We start from the raw sequence: 23,955 nt of genomic DNA on the forward strand, positions 1-23,955 counted from the left end.
CTTTTATGCTAGCAAAGGAGCTTCCCTTGTTTTCTAACACAGAGCTTCCCTCGACTCTGTGCCGTGATATATTTTCACATATTATCCAACAGCTCTTCGGTGCTATCGTCCTGCTGAGACGTTGGTGACAAAGGTAAGGAAGCTGATGACAAAATAGTAACTGTGGAAAGGTCAGAGAGACATAGGGAAGGACCATCTGGACCAATCAGAGCTGAGAGATGTCCAACTGTGATTCTGGCCCAAAAACATAAAAAGACCATATTTGCTCTGTGGGCAGTCCAAACACAGAACTGTAAAAAACAAACCTAGATTTTATGCTCCAATGGTCAAAGTTACCGCATACTACAATATGACAAGGGGGGTCAGCTGTAGTGACAAAACCACACACAATGGTCACACCACTTTTTGGATGTGACTGAGCATTGTAGTGTCTGTTAAAACAACTCTTTATCATTTACTGACTTAAGCAGCCCAGTGTGAAGAAGCAGCAGGCAGCTGTTGTGGGTTTAACTTTTGCAGGACTCCCTTGAAAAAGATGTTTTTAACCTCAATGGGATTTTTCCTGGATAAATAAAAGCTACAAAAAAAAAAAAAAGCAAACGATTAAAACAGCAGAGTAAACTGGATGCTCAGCGGCAACCAGAGGACAAACGTGACAAACTCGTGTTCTCTGACTTATGTGCAGGTGTGATTTTAAGCATTTGTGTAGAATTCTTTTAATATAATTTTAACAGTTTGATACCAGTTTGAGCAGTTGATCAGATGTTTCAATCTTGGGTTTCTGCCAGTTGCACATACTATATTATAGCTTGAAGGGACATCAAGTCTACTGTTTTCATGAAAGGAAAGGGACGGAGCTAGCTTCATGCCTCTGGGAGGTTTGTGCAGGGGAAGAGACGGGACTACGTTTTTGCGTTGATCATGAACAGGGTTGGAAAGAAGCGTCTGCTCTCCAGTGCTGTGTCACATCCAGATGTCTGGTTTTAGTGTGGAAGAAAAAGCAAAGTGAGAACAGGAGCCTCTGTAGTGTCTAAAGTTGCTGAAAGTATATTTGGTATCAAACATTCCTCATTGAGTGTTGCTGAAATGAAAATGTTACAGTTGAAAACTTTTTGTTACGAACCAATTATCACATCAAGTTTGTGATAACACATTGCTTTCCTCATCAGATTTTCTTCACTTTAATCTTAATTATACCTTTACAAGAGTGTTGCCATGGTGATGGTATGACTCACTGCCATTAACTGTGTCCTCTGGCTGCAGACCACAGCACACTCAAAAATATTGCTCGGGGAGGAATAGTCTAGACTGGAGAAGACAAATGAGCAACATGGAGAACCATTGGCAAGAGTGATCAGTCAATACCTTATCAAATAAATAAACCTTTTGTGTTTTGGTTTCAAATATGAGTTTGGTGATGGTGAGAAAAAAGAGTTAGACTGGGTTACCGACCTTCGTCCCACTCTTTACCTAAACTGTACAGACACTTCAGCCCACTTGTAAACCAAAATGTGAACAACTTAAAAAGCAACACAAGTGCATAGAAACATAACAGAAACTTTAAGTAGAGTGAAGTTCTATTAAAGACAAAATACATGAATTAGTTTAATAGTTTCTAAGCCAAAGTTAGCTTATGGTTTTAGTATTATGTTCCGTGGACTGGATTTAGTTTATGATATGTCCATCCTCATATTCTTTGATGCAAAACACCCCCCCCCCCCCCAACCCTCTAATCTCTGACAGACCTACTAAGCATCATCTGCTAATATGTGATAATATCTAGTGTGCTGAATTAAAATATTTCCCTCAGGAGTTGGTGGAAACCAGAATGTAGCCAAATACAGAGCAAACTTTGGACTTGCAAACCTGTCAGGCGGCTGGAAACACGACTCCACTGTGAGGATGGTGCTGTGCTGAGGTGGCCGTGTGCAAAGTGCCAACAAATTAGCCATTTAGCACACTTAACTCAATCAATGCCACTTTCAGTGCTCCAGAATAGAACCCACTTCCCATCGTTTAAGTCCACTTTGCAGTGAGAATTTTTTTTTTTTTTAAAGCACAGTAAAGAAACAAAACAAAAAAAACCCCACTACCAATAAGATAATCAACAGTAATTTGTGAGGGCACTGGAGATAAATAATAATAAATAAATAAAAAAAAGAACAGGAAAGAGTTCTCAAGCCAGTTCTGATACATGGACAGCTTGTAACTTTTAATCAAGAGGGGGATACGGGCAGTAAGGGATTATAATGAGAAAGGCTGTGGGAAGATGTACATGACAAGCCTGTGAGCGTACCAAAATGTATTGGAGGGGATATTTTGCTGTGAGCAGATGGAGATTCATAAGTGGGCCAGACAGTGAGCATATATATGTGTGTGTATGTGTGTGTATTCCAGGAAGAGCAGGGTTTGCCATGCTGAGCTGTTCTGAGCTGAGACAAAGGCTTCTGTTTGAATTAGGTCAGACCGGGGCTGAAGGGCTGAGTTTGCCATAAGTGGGAATGGATTTTCAGGATTGAGCTGGGAATTGGAACTGGTCCCAAGTTGTCACTTTTCAAAAGAACCGATAAACTGTAATTGCTATAGTAATGAATCTGATTTGGTTTTAAAATGAACCAAAAGCTGACCTCATTTTTGCTCCTGATAGCTTAACAGCTGACCAAGATGGCATTTATAAATATATATAGCCAATGATATCACACATCTGAATGAAAAGATGCAGAGAAAAGACACGAGTAAACAGAAGAAGAGACAGGCCTTACTCCTGTACATTCTTAGCCATGGTCGGCCCGGGACAGCATTACAAGGACAGACTCAGTCAGGGCACTGTATAATGAAGGAAGGTCTTAACTCTGTCTTATCCAACAGCTTAGTCACAGTTAAACCCTAAGGACAAAAGAAGTGCTAAGAAAAGCAAAGCAGTGAAGAGACAATGACGTGTAATAGGATAAAAAAGATGATTAGTAGTAAATGATAAGAAGAGAGGGGGAGTTAGTAAAGAGAGAAGCATGGTGAGAGATGAAAAATAGATGAAGTGGGACAGCTCCCATGCTGGGAGACTCATCTGCTCCATAAAGGTGGCTGTTTCCCTTTTTTTTTTTTTTTTTTTTTTTTTAACTCTGAATGACTTTGTTCATCATCATTTTTGAAAACCTTTAATTCTGGCTCTGCGTACAAACGCTGAACGTTGAAAAGAACATCAAAATGAGGTATAACTGAAGAGGGGGTGTGGGCGAAAATGTCCTCGATTTCCATAACCGGTTTCCTTGCTGTGTCTGCACATCAATTAATTTTCAGGTTTGCATGATGACATTGAAGAATGATGACTGAGGGAAGCGCAGGGTGCCTACTCTCTATCTGGCAATCAGGAAGATAGGAAAGGAAGTTTAACAGTAAGGATTCAGAGTCATCAGCAGTTTCATGTAAAAAGACTGTTTCTCTGCTGCTCATCATCATCGCACACAGGATGTCAGACGCCTCCCGGAGATGAGCTCTGACTAGCTTCTTGATCAAATATTTAGCAGCCTGTTTTTTATTATTATTATTTCTACAGGGTTTCTTGTTCAGGGTGTACTCAAGCACAATATCTCCAGAGATTTTCACCTCAGGTTAAGTCGTGGAAACTGGAAAAAACAATGAATGCAGCAGTTTCAAGTTTAAAATCACTCTTTGAAAAAGGGAAGAGCTTAGCTGCGAGCAGAGCCAACCATTAGCCCTCGCTGACTAAACTCCTTCATCCAGTGGAATGGTATAGCTCAATAGATGAGGAAGTGACTTGAAATAATCTGTGTAAATAATCCGGCTGACGACAACTGCTGTGCACGCTATAACAGGAGACAAACATCGCCGTGTAGTGCTGCTGAACTAAAGAAGAAGAAGAAGCAGTAATTGAACAGCCAATTGACAATCCTTGTTTGACTACATTGCATTGGACATCAGGATAGAGTCTACGTTTCAGCTCTTCACAGTTACATCTTGCACACATAGTCACATGCTTAATATTGCTTATTATTATGTGCCCTCAGATAGTTTACTACATCTATGTTTGACCAGTGTAATGTAACACTGAAGACAAGGATCACGTGGAACACGAAAGGTTCCTCTTTCGGTTTATGTAAAAAAAAAACCAAAAAAAAACCCAACTAACTTTCAAACAGCCTGAGTCAAGGTGTCGACTAAAAATATCCCACACTAAAATGTATCTTATCTTTGTGGTCGGAGGCAACAAGAAATACTTCATAAAGTAAAAAAGAGGATGTGTGATGATGAACGGCGGGATGCTAACTGATGACTCTGAGAGAGAGAGAGAGAGAGAGAGAGAGAGAGAGAGAGAGAGAGAGAGAGAGAGAGAGAGAGAGAGAGAGAGAGAGAGAGAGAGAGAGAGAGAGAGAGAGAGAGAGAGAGAGAGAGAGAGAGAGAGAGGGCGAGAGAGAGAGACATAGCAAGTTTTAAACCAACAATAAATGATGTAACAGTAGATGCTCATAAAAAAATGAAAACAAACATTTTCCCTGTCTCTGGCTCACTCACATGCACTCACGCATGAACCCCTCTTCCCAAATCGATTGTGGTCCAAAGCTCATCACACGATCAGAGAGGACAGAGTACCAGGGCACTGTTAAACCTGAGCTAACAGGAACAGGCCAGGCCCAATCCATCAGCAATAATGATTTTCACTGATTACACCACGCTCCCCTTGGCTCACACTCCACTTCCTCACATGCCCTGCCGCTTGTTGCTCCATCCACTCTGTGTTTGACAAAGTATTCTTGAAATGCAAAGAACTCCCTGTTGCTGCTCTCCGGCATGAGAAATGTCAGGAAAGGAAACCTAAAGGGAAAAGGCTGTATACATTACAACAGGTGTTCATACGCCAGCTTTAAAAACACGTCTCAAGCTTCTTTTGCAAAACCCCCCCCCCCCCCAAAAAACAAACGAACAAAAAAACCTGATGACGCTGCGATCGAACTGCAATGGAAGAGTTCAAAGAGTGTCCGCGCCACAAATTCAAAGGTACGATCACAGTTTGCTTGTTCTTAGACCCTGCCTGGTCAGAAGACCTGAGGGATCAAGTGAGGGAGCGGCAGGTCACAGATAGATCCAGGTGCCTGCGGGGACACAGTCAGAAGAAATGGAAGAGTGTTTTGGACCACTTTTAGACAGCTGAGGGAAGACTTGCTGAGTCAACGTGAAAAGAGAATCACAGTCGTCAGGCGGAGAAAATGTAAAATGCATAAAATAAAGCATCTTTAACTGAGCTGGTGAGGCGACAGATCTGAAGTTTGTCTTGAGGAGACAAACATATGAGCGTGGGAACGAGGGAAAATAAAAAGCTGAGATAAAAAGGTCAGGCCTGTTTCCTGTATTGATTTTTACAATGTAACACTGCTGACGACAGTATTAGATTTGCATCAATGTTACAGAATACAATAAGGATCGCAATCTGTCATGCAAGCTTTCCAGGTGGAAATATATAAGGAGAGCCGGTGCAAAGGAATATTAAAAAAAAAAAACGAAAAACAAAAGACCCTGCTGTCACGTTATAGAAGTGCTGCGTTTACAAGGAAACATCAATAACAATGGTCCAAATACCAAATCAATATTCAGCCAGGTTTTAATGAGGATATACTCAACAACATAATGTAGTGCAGGGAGAGTCAATATCTGAAAGAAGGAAGCCAGGAGAATCCAAACAAGACAGATGGATGACAGGCTTTTATTTAGATAAACTCTATCTTTTACAGGAATGCTAGCTGTGAAGATAACTTTGATCGTACGATCGCGCGTTAATCGTACGAAAGAACACATTGTAATTCAGACTTTTTGTTATATTTTATTGATGAAGACATTGTCCTTGTGTTTGTCAGAGGGATTCCTTTGAGAGCAGAGGTTGTCAGGGTGGTGGAACTGAAATGGAGCTGGATTTCAGACAGCAGAGATTTGGCTTTGGGTGGGTTGGACAGATAAAAATAAAAACTGGGAAACAAGGGGGGGGGGGGGGGGAGAGAGAGAGAGAGAGAGAGAGAGAGAGAGAGAGAGAGAGGGAGAGAGAGAGAGAGAAAGAGAAAGAGAGAGAGAGAGAGAGAGAGAGGAATAGATTAACACGAGTCACAGAAATGAGAAAAGAAGGACAGCTAAAGAGGATTTAATTTGGTTGCGGTGAAAGTTGATTCTGGCTTGTGCAATATTAAAGCCCATCTGTTTTGATTATAAAATCATGGGGCAGCAGCTGGAGATTCAGTGCACATTTGCACACATGCCTCTGGTGTTAGTGCCCATTCTTTTCAAAAGAAGCCTTCAAATACAACATCTATTTGTCAGGGATAATCATACACTGAAAAATGTATAAATAAGTCTAAACAAAGAACCAAAATAATCCGTGATAAACTTTGGATGAAGAATTATAGAACCATTTTAACATCACAAAACAGAGAGCGAGTCTTCGTCAAGCACAATGCACGCATGTCAACCCGGTGGTGGATTATTAATAGCAAAATAAAAATAAAACTTTGTTTCCATAGTGACTGTTTGAGTCCATTATAGAAAGTGTTTGCTGTTGTTACCCAGACAACAATCCAGTAATGGTAAATGACTGTGGCACGCAACTGAATGATGCTGTGAGCTGCTGATCTCTTCATAAATAAGCTCAGCTGCCGACAGGGGGCAGGTGGAAAACCCGGAGAGAGGACAGTGAGAGGTTTGCCTCTTCAAAGCGTGCAGTACAGATCGAGACAGAAAAGAGGGTGAGGGTCCTTCCAAGTGCTGTGACTGACTTTGAATCAATGGTTTAAGTACGTCAAAGGTTTCGACTCTTTTCCAGTTGGGGACTACAACATTTGTTTCCAACTCTCTCTGCATCAGGTGCCCAAAGACCCCACGGATGGTTTCATGAACTCAACAAAAACAAGCGTAGGTTTCTTGTTGGATTCAGACCGCTTCATCCTGGACCTACAAGGATATGGGTGTGTAAAAAGTGGCACGCCTTGAATAAACATCCTATCTTATGACACTTGGCATCCATGACAGAGGATTATATAACAAAGAGTAATAGGCTTTAAAGTTGTATTAAACTGCAGGGCACTTTGAGGGTAATTTGTTCTTTGGGAACAAACAAGGTTCAACATGGTCTGCCAGGTAGGAAGAGCCGGGCAAACGTATTACAAAGGGATGGAAAGCATCCGGGGGGGGGGGGGGGGGGACTGAAGTGGACCTGTTGGTGTTGTGTAATGTGTTCCTGTGCTGCAAATGCTTAATTACATTTAAGTTTGGTCATTCATACTGAAGAGCTGTATACTACTACCTCTCATCTGTGTCAATATAAAATAGACTGCATCATATGCTCGGCTTAAGAGCTGCAGCACATGAGATATGGGTCTACAATTGACTCTCTCTCTCTCTCTCTCTCTCTCTCACACACACACTGCACGAACACCCTTTAAATGTACACAGTTCAAGGCACATTTTAATAACCAACAAACATAGAACAACAAACATGGCAGCTCTGGACAGACACATTTGAAACACCAGAATGAAACACTCTGACTGTATTCTTCAGTATCCAGCTCTTCTACGAAGTGCCGCTGATGCTGCTGCTAAGGTCATGTAACAAGCCAAGTACGATCATACACTGAGGCAGACAGATGTGCTTCCCTCACACGGCTCTACAAGCTGCAGGCCGCAGCCAACAATCATCTACTTCAGAGAATGAAACACACTCACCCCTCCAATACGTCTGACACTTGTAAGCTATGCAGACATAAACACAAAAAAATCTAGCAGCTCAATCACAGGCAGGAGCTGCTGTCGAGCAAAAGCGGTGAATTTAAGTCCGTTTGGATCTATTGATAAAAATGCTGGAAATAAAAAAATAAAAAAAACACAGATATGTTTGGTTAGTGTGACTCACTGGACCTTGGGGTTCAGCATTATTTGGGCACAGAAGTCATGCTGAAGGAAATTTTAGCGCTTCTTCTAAACAATCCCAATTTTAGCTTTCTATGCTTTTATCATGAACTTATAACATTGGGAAAGTTACATGCTTCCCATAACAACTCTGAAATCTGATGTAATCCAATCCAGCAGCGAGACTGCAACTCTTATCTCAGTAAAGTGTTTATTTTCAGTTTGAGTGTCAAAGGTGACGGCCATAATACGGCTTTTTCTTTTTTAATGGCAGTTGTTCATTTCATGGAGCTGTTTCCTAAAGTTCTACATACACGCAGCGTTAGCCGCCTACTGCTCGCTTCTTGGTAGGTAACACTGCGTCTGAGAGGTAAATCTACTGTGTCAACAAAAAAAAATGAACATAGTGAGCTTCTAAAGATAATTGCAGCAAGATCCTATTACACACAATGTACTGCAGGGCTATTGTTTTACACAGAAGTAGACTCGACACACGGATCCTCGTCCAATCCTGTTTACTTGAGGGGGAAACATCCTTTCTATCAAACAGAGAAATAGTTGTTGGACTTTTGCCCAAATAAACATGTCACTAGATCTGTAATGGTGTTCTGGTCACATCCTGCACACACCTCCTGCTCTCAATATGATTCACTAGATAAATGTTTACCAGCAAAGAGAGAACGTCTCATTAGCTTAGAGTTTGTTTAGTCATTCTCAAAACAAAGATTGAATCTCACTGAACCACCTCATCTGTATTGATACCAAAAAATAAAATGGCCTGAGAAGTTGGGAATACCTGTGCTGCGTGCACCAGAAGAGGATCATGTTAGAGTGTTGATGTTTATGGAGAGGAATATTGACAGGAGCAGCACGGCATGAATCAGCTGTGTGCAATGACACAACGACAGAATAAGAAAAACCTCGTCATAAGGATTGTATAAATTCATAACTAATAACTCCTTAGCAAACATCCAGTCATCGCACAACAAGCTGGCATGACAGTAAAAACTAAACAATTCGGACAGAACAGAAAATACTTGATAAATACATCACTGAAAATATCAAAAGAAATAGCCTTTAGTGAAACTTTCCCAGAGTGTGAAGAGGACAAAACACTAAAATGGAGCACAAGTTGGTTTTCTCGCTGCTGGCATTGACACACTTACGTTCCAAGGACTTCTTTGAAGTCATACTGATCTCTTACATCAGTGGTCTTCTTTTTCCAGTCATGGCAGTCATCACCAAGAGGCATCTTCTTGTTGTTACGGTCAGAGACAATGCTGGTGAGGACAGAGAAGAAAGAAGGAATTACCGTCAGTTAAGCTGCCTCACTCCTCCACCTGCAGAAAATGCAGAGCTGCTCTGACGCTTGTTATATGGACGGGGAAATCAATATTTACAGAACAAAAAAATAATTGTAATGTTAGATCACAGCAATGTGTATGATGTCAGCTGGTAATGCTGACATCCAAAACAACATGTGACCAATATTGTAAGGCAAGTCAAGTTATTTGTAAAGCACCTGAAAATCACAAAATATCTGAAATAAACTATAAAACAGAAGGTCTGCTTGTGGTCACCGTGTGAATATTGGTGAAGGCTCTTTTTGTGCTGTGAACAATTTATCACTCGACTAAAAAAAACCAACAACAGACTTTTGGGAAATGTCATCACGCAAAAAGAAAGAGTTCCTCTTCTTCTTCACACATAGGGTTAGCTGCACTAAACTAAGCAGGGAGACGTTCACAAACAGCCGGACTAACAGACCTGTGTTGCACCATGATATGGTCAGTTTGTTACAGAGGCAATCCCTGCTTCTTCTTCTCTCAATTTTCAAACATAATTCACATAACAAGAGGTGCAGGATCGGGACGCATCTTAACCGCTTTACTGCAAAACAAGGTGTTTTTTTAAATAAAGGAGTCGTGTCCTGTTCAGGTATCTTTATGATACAGGTTAAAAGTCAAATTTTTGAGGTTAATAAGTAAACGTTGAGTCCAGTTCAGGAACAAATACAGTGCTTCTCATTCTCCAGCAGAGCTGTCAGACCTGCTTAGTCCACTTTCTATGTGCTATAGGCTGCGGATGCTGGTCACATAACGAAGGTTGACAAGTTCTGAGTAACAACAAGCAAGCCGGTTTTCCCCCGGTGCATACTTTAGTTTGATAACAGCACTGTGAAAGAAGTGTGACTGAAACTTTAAGATCTGTCTGAAAGGGACGCTGTCAAGACGGAAGCAATATTCATGAGCCTGTCAGCTCGATTGTAACGTTTGCATGACTTTACTGCGGCTTGAGTGAAGTGATAAAACTAAGCTGCACCACCTGAGCCAAATTTAATATCAAGCCTGCGGTATCAAACGAGCCTCGAGCCTGTGAAGTCAGAAAAAGGACAGACATTTGAATGATTTGGTCGTTTCTTTCTCAGGAGATTAAAAAAGCAGATGTCTGTCTTTAAAGGAGTATCTTTCTGTCACACTTATCTTCATCTAAAACCATTTTCGTGCCAACAATAACTCAAGACCTGAAGGACTAAAATAGCCCCTGTTCATATCAGCATACCTCCCTCCTCTACTGTTCCTGCTGCCTGTCTGACAACTCCACCGCCTGTCTGTCTGAGATGAACACCATCGAGAAGATTGAAATGCTGAATTGTGTTTGACGGCTGATGAATGTTATTAAAACACAGCAGCGTCTTCGAGCTGCTTTGATGCACACATGCAAAAACTGGCCTAGATGTAGACACACACACACACACACACACATACACACGGCGCGGTCCTCTTGCTGCCTTCACTAATGACAGGAGACTGCTTCATACCTGTTGTCATGGAAACCCAAAGGAGCAGCCATGGAATCTGAAAGTCTCTAAATTGCTTTGGTGTGTTAAGGCAGGTGGGAGCTAAGGTTGAACTCATCCTGCTCATTTGGATGTCTGGCTGCAGTGTGTTATTGTATTAAAGAATGTGGTGTGCGGCTGTTCAATATGGATAAGAAGAAGACACAAGAGGCAGTAATGTGATCCAGTATGGCTCTGCATGACCAGAGAGGAGGTGCTGTATTAATACACAAACACACTCATTTAGAAATCCAAACACTTGCTACCTCTTACTGGGGGCACAACGTGTTTGCATATGAGAACAACTTGGGGGAAAATATAACCAAGAGAATAAGGTTAAAGCTTACAGTTCAACAAACATCTGAGAAATTCATTGTTTCGTCCTTTGCGTTTTGCATACAATTTAAAGCAACTGAAGTAAAGGAAGTAATGCTTAATTAGGCATGAAACAGCAACATGCAAAGTAAAGTGCTGAGGGGAAGCAGTAAAGAGGAAGTCCAGTGAAAAATGTGCAAAAGGTGTGCCAGTAATCTGTAGCATTTGTTCCTCAGTTCCAAAAGCTAGAAGACAAAAACAATATGAAGCAGACTGTTACTCTATTGCAGTTTCCATCTTTAACTTGACACCAGTGTCTTTCTTTGCAAAATGAAGATCCATTACAGAGCATGTTGTTTTCCCCCTTAGTGTGTTCATTGAAAAATGATCTAATGTAGGTCAACATATCCTCTGTGCCAACTAATACTTCATTTTTATGTTTTATGTCTGATCGGTCGGTTTTCAAAGAGAGGACTTTGAGTTTGTATATTATGTTGTAGCTGATCAATAATTTTATGTTTGGCACTTAAAAACTAAATGATGAATTGAGAAGATTAAAAAGATGTCTCAAGAAGGATTGAGTGAAAATAAAAAGAGCAGTTGGAGCATTATAAGAACAAGGGCCTGTGTTCAGGACAGTTAAGACGAAGAAAGAGTGAGATACTTTCTAAACTGTGCTGTTTGTAGCATCTCACCTTGCTCATATGGAAATTCATGGAGATTCATGGTAATTCATGCACCGAGAATGGATGATATTCAACATCACAGTCCTTTAAACATCATTAAAAGTCCATGAATCTACCAACTCTTCTCCCTCGTTGATCATCTTAGAAGTTCACATTTTGCAGCCCGGGAAATAAATACCCAACATGCACCAAAATGTCCTCTGTAACAGTTTTCACAAACAGCTTGATGTTTTTGTTGTTGTTCTTTTTCTACACTAGGCATCATCACAGCACGCTAGAAGAAACACATTTCACGTATAGAGGGAGCTTGAAACGACATTGTCAACGTTGAGCAAGGTGGGCTAGGTGCTTTCCAAACAGGAAAATGCTATAAACAGCAGATTAAGGTACACGTTTAGGAGACACAGGGGTAAAATGGAAGAAAGTTTTCCAAATGTGGGAGAGTAGAGGAGAGTCACATGCAGGTATCGGGTGAGCATGTAGAGGGCAAAGAACAGCCCCTCCATGTCCACTGATGACATGACTTTGTGCTAGTGGGTGAAGTTTAGCTGCTGGAAAAAAAAACAAAAAACAAAAACAAAGAAGCAACAGGATTGAAGAGGCTTGAGCTATAGGGAGAAGAACTCTACGGTAACCATCACATTCCCTGAGAACAGTATGTGACATGCAGCATTCACCCTTGTTTAAGGTTTACACAAAAGAGAGCCGCTGTACTCACTGGTTTCCCATTCCTGTGATGTGCAGTGGATAGAAGAAACACATAAACACATTCACATACCGACGACCAGAGTTAAATGTGACAAATGACATATAGTTAAGGTGTGAGAGTGTGAAATGTGGTTTGCAATGGTGTGAACTCTTTTAGCAACATGTGTATATACACGAAAGCAGCAAACAGAACAATCTTAAATTAGATTAGATAAATGGTTTTCAAATCATAATGGACCAAACTGAGAAAGTGAACTTGCAGGAATGCTTTTTTTTTCTTCTTCAGAGTTTCAGTAGTACATATCGGGTCTAAATTTGATTTAACAGATGCAGACAAAAGAGCCCATACTGATAAATTGGTTTTGGCCCAAATGTCAATGTCAATGTTGTGGTTTTTTTTTTTCAAGGACAGCATCCCAGCATGTCTCATTGGGAAGTATCTCAAGAATTTGTAAATAATTAGTACATTGACCACAATGAATACGAGCTATAGGAGCCATCACAACAAAACCCGATCCACACCTTTAGTATATCATGGACCAAAACACAGAATCATGCTATGAGATTTTGGACGGCACATTTCCCTGTAAGCCAAGTGGTTCATTTACAGCAGATCCACAGAGCAAATTCTGAAGAAGGGCTTAGTGATACATGTAAGTCTCTTAAAATGAGCTCCTCAGGGAATTAGAAAACTATCTCAGTAATCTGCCAAACCTGTCCATCATACATGCCCCCCTCCCCAATCAATCATCTGCCCCACAACCATTGGCTGCCGGGCAAACCCAAAGCTGTGCTGACAGTCTGATTGGTCAGTCGGTGTCAGTGACGCACAACAAATCTCTTCTCAATGTGGGCTTATTAATTGATTAGCAGACTAACTTCTCCTGACATCATCCCATTGACAGAGGCGGCAAGGAGGAGAGTTTGTGTGTGTGTGTGTGTGTGTGTGTGTGTGTGTGTGTGTGTATGTGTCAGTCAGTGAGAAAGAGAGAGAGAGAGAGAAAGAGAGAGAGACGAGGAATAAAACAGAGTAAATGGTAAAACTTAACATTCTTATAGTGATAAAAGTAAACATCCGTTCATGTCAACCAAAAACAAATCATCCCGCCATTTCTTCCAAAGAGATTTAAAACCCTGCCAGTGCTTACTAAAGACACAGCTTATAGAGTTATTTGTAGGTAAGAGAGGGTGAGAGCTGCCGGAACTTATTGACAATACATTGATTTGCAAAGCAGTCCGTTTGAACTTTCTGTCATGCAAACTGACAGGCATGCTTCACTTACACAGGTCTCCTTCATTTGAATGGTTTACATCTGCAAAACGCAACCTGCAGATGACGACACCTCGTCGGCCTATTTTACATTAAAGTAAACGACTCATCGTATACATGTCAACTAATGTTTCTAACTCATTTAAACAGACATCACCAACTTAAGAGTGAATGCAGTCTACATTAAAGCAACCTTTTAATGTCAGCTACACGTTGGTTGCTTCAAACGACCTGTCAAAAAAAGGCAAACAAACACGCTCCAGCATTTAATTAGCCTTTGAGACAGTTAAAACTTTTTGTTTCATGACAATGTGGAGGGATTCTGTCCTACCTAAAAAGTGGCAGTCAGTAGGGTCCAGCGTCCGTATCAGTCTGTCCGTAAACTCACAGCGCTCTCACCGTTGACTGTATGAGGAGGCTTTCACCGGAATCTGTACTTGGCAACCTCACCAGAAGCAACGCTCCTATGGACGTCATCTCAGGGGGCGGGGTCATGGTGCCTGACTGACCAATCAGCACACGAAATGCAAGCAATAACAGGTAAGCAGTTCTGCAACATGACTGGTCGCCTATCTCCCCTCATGCTGTGCTGAGGGTGAAATGCTGTTCTCTCAAGGTGCAGCTTTGACAAGTTATAATGAATGGCCCCCTACTGAAAACTAACATTGCAGGTATTTTCTTAAACCATCTTCTTAACCCTCTTTAATGCTCGTTCATTCGTCCAACCCTTTTTATTCACGCACACATCAATGATTTAGCGCATTTCAATATAAATCTATATTCTATGGCTCAAAAATTTGACATGATTCAAGCTTTTATTTCTATGTTTTATGTGTGCCTGGTAAATAGTGAGTTGTTGCAATATTGTTATGAAACTAAAAAAAGGCGAGACTAATTTGGACACTGATATAAAATAACCATGACTGTAAATATTAAAAGAACAGAGCCACATAAAAACTCCTCCGTATTCTGTGACCCAGATTTTGGCTGGGGATCTCGGTCTTCGGTGGTCTGGTGCTCCATCTAGTGGATCGCATGTAGCCACAAAGCATATCCTACAAAGTCAACAAAAATAAACCCAAAATTAAATTTGAGACATATTAGTGTTATGCATAGGCTAAGCATGTTCACTTTTAGGCTGAGTAGACTTTTTGAGGTAATTATCATTACCTAATAGTCTAATAGATAAAAAAAAATGCAGTCGCCTATTAGGCTAGGTTAGGTTATATCATAAAATGATTTATAAAAGCAATTATATTTTTTTTGCCCGTGATAGCTATAATGACCAGTTTATGTGCCCCCGGGGACAAATAAAGTGTTTTGAATTGAATTGCTCTTTACTAAATTCCCACGGTATTAGATGAGGCTGCATCTAACTTAATATGTATGTGGACTAATCTCGGGGCTGCTTGTGTTGTTGACTGAACCATGTTGAAATTGTACACGTTGTGACAACCCTTTTCGTATTAAATAATCAATCACAATTTCCACATTTCCTTTGTAAAGACACAGAAAAAAAGCTTCTTGAGTAGATCAAAAATGCAGAAGAGACATCCTATTTGAAATGTGAATTTAAAAGGACTTTTAGTAATTTAAAGTAGGCCAGCAAAAAATGTAGCCTACTAAAATGTTTAAAATCATCATCAAGCTCTTCAGTCGGCCTATGTTTCAGACCAGTTTCAAGTAAGACGACAGCAGCACCCCCTGTTGACTGTGAAGAGACCAGAAAAGGCTTACAGCACCTGTTAGTCCCAGGCGCTCTCCCATCCAAGTTTTTACCAACTTCCGAGATTGGAAGAGATCAGGTGTGTTCATGGTCGTATATGGCAGTAAGCAAGTAACATAGTAACGTCTTCTTTAAATGTGCCGTGTCATGATGATTTTTAAAGGGGACATATGTATGATAACCTTTGGTCACCTTTTCAAACACTCCCCTGTGCTTTAATTGAAACATCGGTGCTGTGCTTTGGTCAACATATTACATGAATCAATGAATCAAGCATCAGAGGAGGATTGTGACCCTGTAGAAACCAGCTCTCTCAGAACGCTCCGTTTCGGTGTGTCTCAAAATGCAATGAACCCTCTGAGTTTTCCCAGTAGGCATCACTCCTCTGTAGAGAGAATAAAAATGGCAGACTTGCACAACAGTCTTGCTCTAGGCTGGGGGTGGAGTCCATGAGTAGAGATAATGGGGAGGGGGGGGATTCTTTCTTTTTTTTCTTACCAAAATCCAACTTGTGATGTCACAAACTGAGAAAATTTGAAACTGAGCAATTTTCTCTGTGTGGTAAGACTTATGCAGACCACAAACAAAGGACTGTATGGATTTATTTCAAATGTTGTGGGTTAATAGTTCCTCAGGCTACCCCACATACAGTATATGTTCAAAAACACTGTGAAAGTGGATTTTTCACAATATGTCCCCTTTAATAGGTATCAAACCGTTAATGGTTGACAAAGCAAACATTTAGGCCTATGCTGTAAGTCAACGCTAATTGTTTCACTTCTCTCAGACACAAACAAGAATGTTTTTTTTTTTATTAGCCTCTTTTGCTTTGCCTTTGATGCTACATGTTGATTCTTTCAATCGCCTCTGTGATGACCTGCTTTGTCCGGATGCCGCCGCTAGGTGACACTGTGATGCAGACTGAACTGTGTTTCTGGTTCCGGTTGGACCCTCTCTCTCTCACAGTCGTCGGCACTAAGCTGCCAGTTGCTTAGTGACGAAAAACTATGGCTCGTTTCTGATTTCCTTCGCTTTCAAAATCTCTTCGCTGGCACTGACCTGGTGCAAAGTTTCTTAAACAGATTTTTACATGCTTTTCTCTCGTCTCTAACGCTGAACTGTGAAACCTAATAAAAAACCCTGACGTTTGGCGCTCAAGAACATGGTATATGAAGCGTTTTGAAGAATGATGAATAATTATGTTTTCATCAGGGTGGTTGGGAAAGGCAGCTACGGGGAGGTGAACTTGGTGAAACACAAAACAGACCGAAAACAGGTAAGAAACTACAATATGAGCAGCAGTATGCAACCTCACAAATGAGCTACGTAAGGATACATCACGCTACATTACCCTCCTCTAAGTCTTCAAATCTCAGAGATGAGTCAACGCTCTCGTTTGTTATTAAACTTGGATTAACGCGGGGTTCATAATAACACGGTCTCAAGATGTATGCATGTATTTTTAAGCTAATAACACCGCATTTTGACAAGTTTTTAAAAGGTGTGTTGTACCTGCAGTTGTAAGTGAAACAATGTCAACATTAACAAACTTTTGTCACATTATCGATTCTCCTCATCCTCACTGTTATTACTGGAGTGGAAGTGTTGTTCTTTCAGCAGAGGTCGTAGATCCACAAGAAAGCTGTTGACATATCGTTTTATTCCCAGTGTTCAGCTGTCAAATACTCCTGCTAGAATAATGCTTTAATGCACATTTGAATTCAAACCACATAAATATTAATTGAATTCTGGTTTAAAATGTGTGAGTTTCCTCTCATTTACATATTTACTTGCCACCTCATTGCTTTCTCAGTATGTGCATGCTCACCAGGACAGACTGACAAATGTCATGATTTCCTGAATTTTAAATTTCCTTGGAGTAATGACAGGTTTTTGTTTCTTTTTTTTTTTTTTAAACCAGTATGTTATTAAGAAGCTGAATTTAACAACCTCCTCCAAGCGGGAACGTCGTTCTGCGGAGCAGGAAGCTCAGCTTCTGTCCCAGCTGCGCCATCCTAACATCGTGACATACAGGGAGTCTTGGGAAGGAGTCGACTGTCAGCTGTACATCGTGATGGGCTTCTGCGAAGGCGGTGACCTTTATCATCGACTAAAACAGCAAAAGGGCGACCTCCTTCCTGAGAGGCAGGTTGTAGAGTGGTTTGTTCAGATAGCCATGGCGCTCCAGGTAAGTTAAGAGATTGAATGTAAAGGCAAGATGAGGTCAGATATAATGAGTTTTCTGTTTTCAATTACAGTTCATCCTGCATCGCTTGTCTGATTTTTCTTGTAGTACTTGCATGAAAGAAATATTCTTCACCGGGACCTCAAAACACAGAATATCTTCCTGACAAAGACCAACATCATCAAAGTTGGAGACCTGGGTATTGCACGAGTATTGGAAAACCAGAATGATATGGCCAGCACACTCATAGGGACCCCATACTACATGAGTCCAGAGCTCTTCTCTAACAAACCTTATAACCACAAGGTACTTCAGATCTGTCTTCATTGAGATAAGTCTCGCGTACCTTATCATAGGAGTGCCAATATGACCTTTTCTTTTTTCTACAGTCAGATGTGTGGGCCCTGGGCTGCTGTGTGTACGAAATGTCCACTCTGAAGCATGCGTTCAATGCTAAGGATATGAACTCACTAGTTTATCGCATTGTGGAAGGAAAGGTGGGTTTCATCTTCCCTCGTACACTTTATCAGATCATCTTCAAAGGTCAAGTTTGGTTGAGTTTACATGCCAAAAAGTTTGTATGCTTTTTATGTAACAAAAATGGGATTTCGTCTGATGGTTAAGTTTTTTGAAGACCTGAGAATGTATGGAAAATTAATTCCTAAATGATTTTGAACATGTGTCTTTCTTTTCATGTCAGCTGCCACAGATGCCTAGCAGGTATGATTCCCAGCTTGGAGAGCTGATCAAGAGCATGCTGTGTAAGAGACCTGAAGACAGGCCTGATGTCAAACTCATCCTCCGGCAGCCCTACATCAAAAGACAAATTGCCATGTTCCTGGAGGCCACTAAAGAGTAGGTGGCAGAAGACCTGTTATCTTCTTGAAAGCTATTTAGTGTCCATTAAAGCCTTAACCTTTGTTTATCCAAGCTGTTGTTTCTTACTCTATATGCCTAAATCATCCCAGAGTGATGAGCTGCTTCCATTAAATTGTATGATGTATTGTTTTTTACATGTTTGTTTCCCACCAGAAAAACTGCAAAGTCAGTTAAGAAAACTGTGGGAGGTGCTGGTGATGGTAAGGTCAACAGCACCACGTCGTCTGTGTTGTCATCCAAGCTGAAGCCTGAGAAAAGTCCCCAGCATGAAACCCCTGCCGGGGTGAATCGGGTAAGTGACTGTAAGAAAGCATGGCTGCTCTAAGACACACACACACACACACACACACACACACACACACACACACACACACACACACACACACACACACACACACACACAGAGAGAGAGATATTCCAGAAGAGATTCTTTAGAGCTTTTCAGAAGTTAAAGAAAGGGAGAACAGCTTTGTAACGTATTGAAACATGCTATAGTAGTCTTACATACTAGTGTTTTGTTTTTTTAATTAAAGCCTGTCATCACATATATTATTACCCTTTATTTTGACAACTCAGCCAGGCTAGTTTGTGCTGCATGATTACCTGTGTATTTCTGATAAATGAATACAGTCTCTTAAACTTTAGCACATTAAAGCCAGCAATAGTTTATAGTTGTATAACTTTACATTTCCATTCAGGCTTTTTGTATTGTCATAACCTTTACTTAATTAGATTATAAACTTAGACTCAGTGTATCTGTGTGGATATATCTTGGTCAAAATACTTGTGTCAGAATTGGTCCAATGCAACGCTGTGATTTCTTTGCTCTGTAAACTTTTTTCCTCATTATCTTTAGAAAGAAGAGAAATCACGACTACATAAACTGAAAAACGGGGTCACAGCCTGTACCCCCGTCCTGACACCTCCATCACCTAAACCCTCTTCACCTGACGCTCTTAAAGCCAGCATCGTATCTATGGCAACCATCAGCAACATCAATATCGATTTCCAACAACAAGACGAGGAGGATCTGGTGAAAAGACGGGCTCAGGGGCCAAATTCTGTTGCGTCACACCACCGGTCGGCTTCTGAAGCTGTGACTCAAAGCGTGCACAATGAACACAGGGGAAGAGGGAAACCGGATCCTTCTACCCTTCAGTCCCCTGTTAAGCCCCCTCTGAGGTCGTTAGACATTCATCCACAGGCCACACCAAAACCTGGGGAAACATTCTCTGTCTGTGCAGATAGGCAGCGTTCATCTGTGGACGAGAAGGATGATACCATGGAGTTACTCAGAGAGGCTGCCATACAGAACCCAAAGCCTGAAGTGGAAAAAGAGGCGGCCCTTGACATCCCTGAGAGGAGAGCAGAACAAAAATCCAACACCAGAAATGTTGGAATGGCTGTTGAAAGAAATACAGACAATAAAAATGATACTGTTGAGCTTCTCAAAGGAGTTCAGACACTACACCACACCTCAGACATCCAGGTAAGTCTTCTGAGGTATAGGCTCATACTGTATATATATTTTTAATCTTAAGTATGTGTGAATGTGTGTCTATTTATATGTTCAAAGGAAAACCTAGAATCTACTGAAAGGCTGCTGGAGCCGTTCCCTCCAACACTGGTAAGCTTTAAAAACAAACTGAACTCACTCGGTGAACTCCTATCAGAACGAAGCCTCTGAGTTCTGGTGTGTAGCTCTACTGTTATCTCTTGCCTTAAAACACAGATGATTCTCATGTGTAGGGAGGATGCTTGCCATATCGTGTTGAAAATTTTATTATTTCCATTTAGGAACCTGTTCAGGAGGAATCTCCTATAACCGCCAGTAAGCAGGTTCGGACCAGTCCAGGCCCAACTCCCCTGTACACTCCACCAGAGGGGTGTGACACACAGTACAGAGGGAGGGATGTCATACTGACACACAGAGAGCTGGACAAGGTAAGGTTACAGCTGCAATAACTTTAGCAAGAAATATTCTCACTCATTGTGGATGGGTCTCACCGTGAAGTTATGTTAGTATTACATTAAATATACAAAAAGTCTTGGAGCAGAATTTAAAAAGCATGTGAATACTGACGTTTAACGTCGTACACATTGAAGTTTCCAGTTTCCACATTTTACAGTTTGCAATAAAGGGTCTGCTTTTTTTCCACCCCAAACTCATCATCATCACATTGAATTTGTGAGTAGACACTGTCTGTTAGAAGAAGCGCGAACTGTATGCTAGTTGAAAATCTGCATTTTAAGAACTTCATCTTACTGCTGCACTATGAAAATATGAGTAATCCTTTAACACCATCTGCTACTGTCCAATCTTACTTTATATGGAAGTAACATGCACCTTTTTTTTTTCATTGCATGGTGTTAGTCTAGAGTGGCTGCTCCCAGACCTTTACCTCCTCCTCCTGTTTTGAGCTCCGCTGTCGAGGGGAGGAAGAGGAATAGACGGAGCACAGAGAGCAAGAAAGCTGGTGGAGATTCAACCTCCTCATCAGTGAGTTCCTGTAAAGAAGGATTTTTACCACTTCCACAGGTGAGATTGCCCCTCCACTCACATACTGCATGCAGAGACATCTTGGCTAAATAAAGGATATGACTAAATGTGCTACATTCAATATACTCCTACATTGAAGAGTCCAGAACAAGCTGTTTTTTTTCTATCTATCTATCTATCTATCTATCTATCTATCTATCTATCTATCTATCTATCTATCTATCTATCTATCTATCTATCTGTCTGTCTATCTGTCTGTCTGTCTGTCTGTCTGTCTGTCTGTCTGTCTGTCTGTCTGTCTGTCTGTCTGTCTGTCTGTCTGTCTGTCTGTCTGTCTGTCTGTCTGTCTGTCTGTGTCTGTCTGTCTGTCTGTCTGTCTGTCTGTCTGTCTGTCTATACAAATATACATATATTTCATAATCCTCAGACCCGCGCTACTTCTGATGAAAGTGCCTTTAAATCTTTTGCACCCTCATCATGGTGTAAGCTACAGGAACTCTTTAAACTGGAATCCCAAATCACCATGATTGATTTCAAAGGAAGGATTAAGGACTATTTGACCATGTTGTGTACATGTCTGATTGCTGAGAACTGACTTGCTGACAGTTTAATTGATGCTTTTTGTTTTGTGTGTTGTATTTTATTTTACATGGGAATTTTTGTTTTTGAATGTGAAACGTTTATGTTTTTTATGCTGCCCTCTTTGCCAGGACGTCTTTTTTTTTTTTATCTCAATGGGAAATTCCTGGTAAAAATAAAAGGTTAATAAAAAAGAAGAACATGTGGACTGATTTTTATTTTAGGACCGTCCTCTATCTGCAAGAGAGAGAAGACGACTGAGGCAGTCCCAGGAGAGTGCCGGCCAACAAGGTATTTACTGTTTGTTTCTATGAATGAAGCCACGATTGTTTTACTGTCAATCTACAGCTGTTGGATTCTCCCACAGGTGTCAATGTTGTTAGAAGGGCATCTTATGATGTCACTTCGACCAAGGATGAGAACTACAACAAACCAGTTTCCAGATCTGTTTCCGACCTCACTGAGACCAAAGGAAAGGTACTGACACCAAAAGATTTACACCTGATCTGATACATTTCATCTCAGATCTTCTAACACAAGAGTATGATGCGATTCATTCAAGCAGGACCAGCTGCCGGAGCAAAGGTCAGACGAAGACGAGTGCAGCTCATCCACAAGTTCGACAGAGCGCTCTGAGGGAGATAGCAGGGAAAGGTGAGAGCACACAAGACCGTGGAAAACAAGAAAGTGCAACTTGTGTCAATCTGACATAGTAACTATACCGCTGTGGACATATTTGCTTTTTAATCCATGATTTATGTGTCATCTATTAGAAAGACTGATTCCAGTGACATGCAGGATTTAGTTCATATGATGACCCAAACTCTGAGGATAGATGTTGGAGACGGTGTGAGTGAGGCTGAAAAAGGCAGATTTGGCTCCACTGCACTACCAGAATTTAAACTGAACAGGAGGTACAGGGACACCCTGGTGCTTCATGGGAAGGCTCGGGGAGAAGCAGAGAACCTGTCGCTCGGTGAAATACCATTAGGTCAGATACTTTTTTTCAAACTATAGTGTCATCAACCTGCCACGTCGAAGTGTCCGCATGCTTAACGATCTTGTGTTTTCAAAAGGCTCCTCATCTGGTCCAGCCAAGATACGTAGAGCCGTCGAGCACCTGAGGACAGATGTGGTGAAGGGCCTGGGTGTCAAGCTGCTTGACAGAGCCTTGGAAATCATGGAGGAGGAGGATGACAGCAAACGAGAAGTATGATCACACCAAATGACTTCTCTTGCCACCACACAGTGTGACTAGTTTGTTTGCCAAGTTTTAAATGTGAGTTTGTGTTGAATCCAATCGGAATCACACCAAGGCTTGTGGTATAGAAAATTGTTTTAGTCATCAAAGTTACAAAATAATCCTTCAATACACATGGAATATGACCGGAGAAATGTAGTGAAGGTGGGAAACCCCCTTTCTGCGGTGGGTGGAATGAAGTGGTTCCAACATCTAAGGTAGGAACAGTAGTGATGGAGTGAAGGCAGGGGCAATGTTTAATGCCAGAGCCAGAACAACACTGTATGTTTGTGAATGTGTAAAGCCCACACTATGCGTTTACACGCTTGTAATGCAATTTCTAACCACACACCGGGACATACAATAATACACTGTTGCAGATAAAATGTTGAACTGAAAAGGTAGACTGATGTTCAGATGGCTTCTTTCTCTCCCTGCAGCTGTGCCTTCGTGACCACATGGGAGATGAAAAGTACCTCGCCTATGCTCTGATGGTGAGGCAGCTGAAATTCTTTGAGGATATTGCCTTCAAGATTTAGAAGATGTGCTGAACAATCAAGGAACAGTTTTCATTTTTAATGGCACTTCTTGTGGGAAATGTGTTCACAAGGGTAAAGCTTCGTGATGGAACTCACTTAACAGAAAACCACATTTTTCTTCTTTGAAGTTCTAAAAGATACATGTGTTGAGCTCACCGTGACTCTTGTGGCATGGCCACTTTTTTCTCCTGCTTTTATGCAAATGACCGTTTATGCAGGCAGGTTTTGTTTTCTTTTTTAAACTGATTTTGTAAAACTCCTGTAATTTTCAGGAAGCCTATGCAAACATGTTTTATGTTCCAGCCCTGTCTGTGATGTTGTATATTTATGAGACTTGGTATAATTGTTTGCTGGATCTTTGAAGGCACTAGATCTTGCTTTGTATCATATTCCTAGACATGTAATAATGTAATGCAATAAAGATGCGTTGTAGAAATTAACATCAGAATTTCCTAATAAATTGTCAATATGTCTTTCATTACTATATTCAACATAGCCTTTCACTGACAGCAGAAAAAACAACCTCTAAATAAGAAATAATTATTGCGATATAAAATCCTCAGTATTTCCTGTAGGGTAAAAAAGAA

At 41.0% G+C, this 23,955-nt stretch overlaps 2 protein-coding genes across 5 annotated transcripts in view; one reads left to right on the forward strand and one right to left on the reverse strand.

The window, feature by feature from the left end:
• camk1b (calcium/calmodulin-dependent protein kinase Ib) overlaps window positions 1–14,181 on the reverse strand; it is a 30,807-nt gene extending 16,626 nt beyond the window's left edge. Inside the window, exons 1-3 of one of the 3 annotated variants that reach the window (XM_079340770.1) lie at window positions 14,052–14,181; window positions 12,461–12,473; window positions 9,107–9,182 (exon numbers count right to left, since the gene is read on the reverse strand). In XM_079340770.1, the coding sequence (XP_079196896.1) occupies window positions 9,107–9,141 (35 nt within the window). In that variant the 5' untranslated portion in view covers window positions 9,142–9,182; window positions 12,461–12,473; window positions 14,052–14,181. Of the gene's footprint in view, window positions 1–9,068; window positions 9,183–12,460; window positions 12,474–14,051 lie in introns of all 3 variants that reach the window. The other 2 variants (XM_079340768.1, XM_079340769.1) reach the window with 2 other exon arrangements.
• Window positions 14,182–16,400: 2,219 nt separating this feature from the next.
• On the forward strand, window positions 16,401–23,846 carry nek4 (NIMA-related kinase 4). Of its 2 annotated transcripts, none has more exons than XM_079340741.1 (16): window positions 16,401–16,722; window positions 17,368–17,634; window positions 17,740–17,937; window positions 18,021–18,128; window positions 18,332–18,486; window positions 18,664–18,802; window positions 19,367–19,999; window positions 20,087–20,137; window positions 20,308–20,454; window positions 20,885–21,049; window positions 21,814–21,880; window positions 21,957–22,066; window positions 22,152–22,243; window positions 22,363–22,580; window positions 22,666–22,799; window positions 23,270–23,846. In XM_079340741.1, exons 1-16 carry the CDS (start codon window positions 16,633–16,635, stop codon window positions 23,366–23,368), a joined length of 2,673 nt encoding a protein of 890 aa, XP_079196867.1. In that variant the 5' UTR covers window positions 16,401–16,632; the 3' UTR covers window positions 23,369–23,846. The 2 variants fall into 2 exon arrangements, with proteins under 2 accessions (XP_079196867.1, XP_079196868.1); XM_079340742.1 differs by having other exon boundaries at window positions 22,155–22,243.
• Window positions 23,847–23,955: the final 109 nt, after the last annotated feature.

Source organism: Symphodus melops, assembly GCF_947650265.1.
Source record: "Symphodus melops genome assembly, chromosome: 4".
Taxonomy (NCBI): domain Eukaryota; kingdom Metazoa; phylum Chordata; class Actinopteri; order Labriformes; family Labridae; genus Symphodus; species Symphodus melops.

Bases quoted from the DNA above. Each gene is read 5' to 3' on its own strand.
- nek4 (XM_079340741.1), top strand. From the start codon at position 16,633: ATGATGAATAATTATGTTTTCATCAGGGTGGTTGGGAAAGGCAGCTAC. The intron at 17,938-18,020 runs GTACTTCAGATC...TTTTTTCTACAG, and splicing joins ACAAACCTTATAACCACAAG to TCAGATGTGTGGGCCCTGGG. The intron at 22,581-22,665 runs GTCAGATACTTT...TGTTTTCAAAAG, and splicing joins GCTCGGTGAAATACCATTAG to GCTCCTCATCTGGTCCAGCC.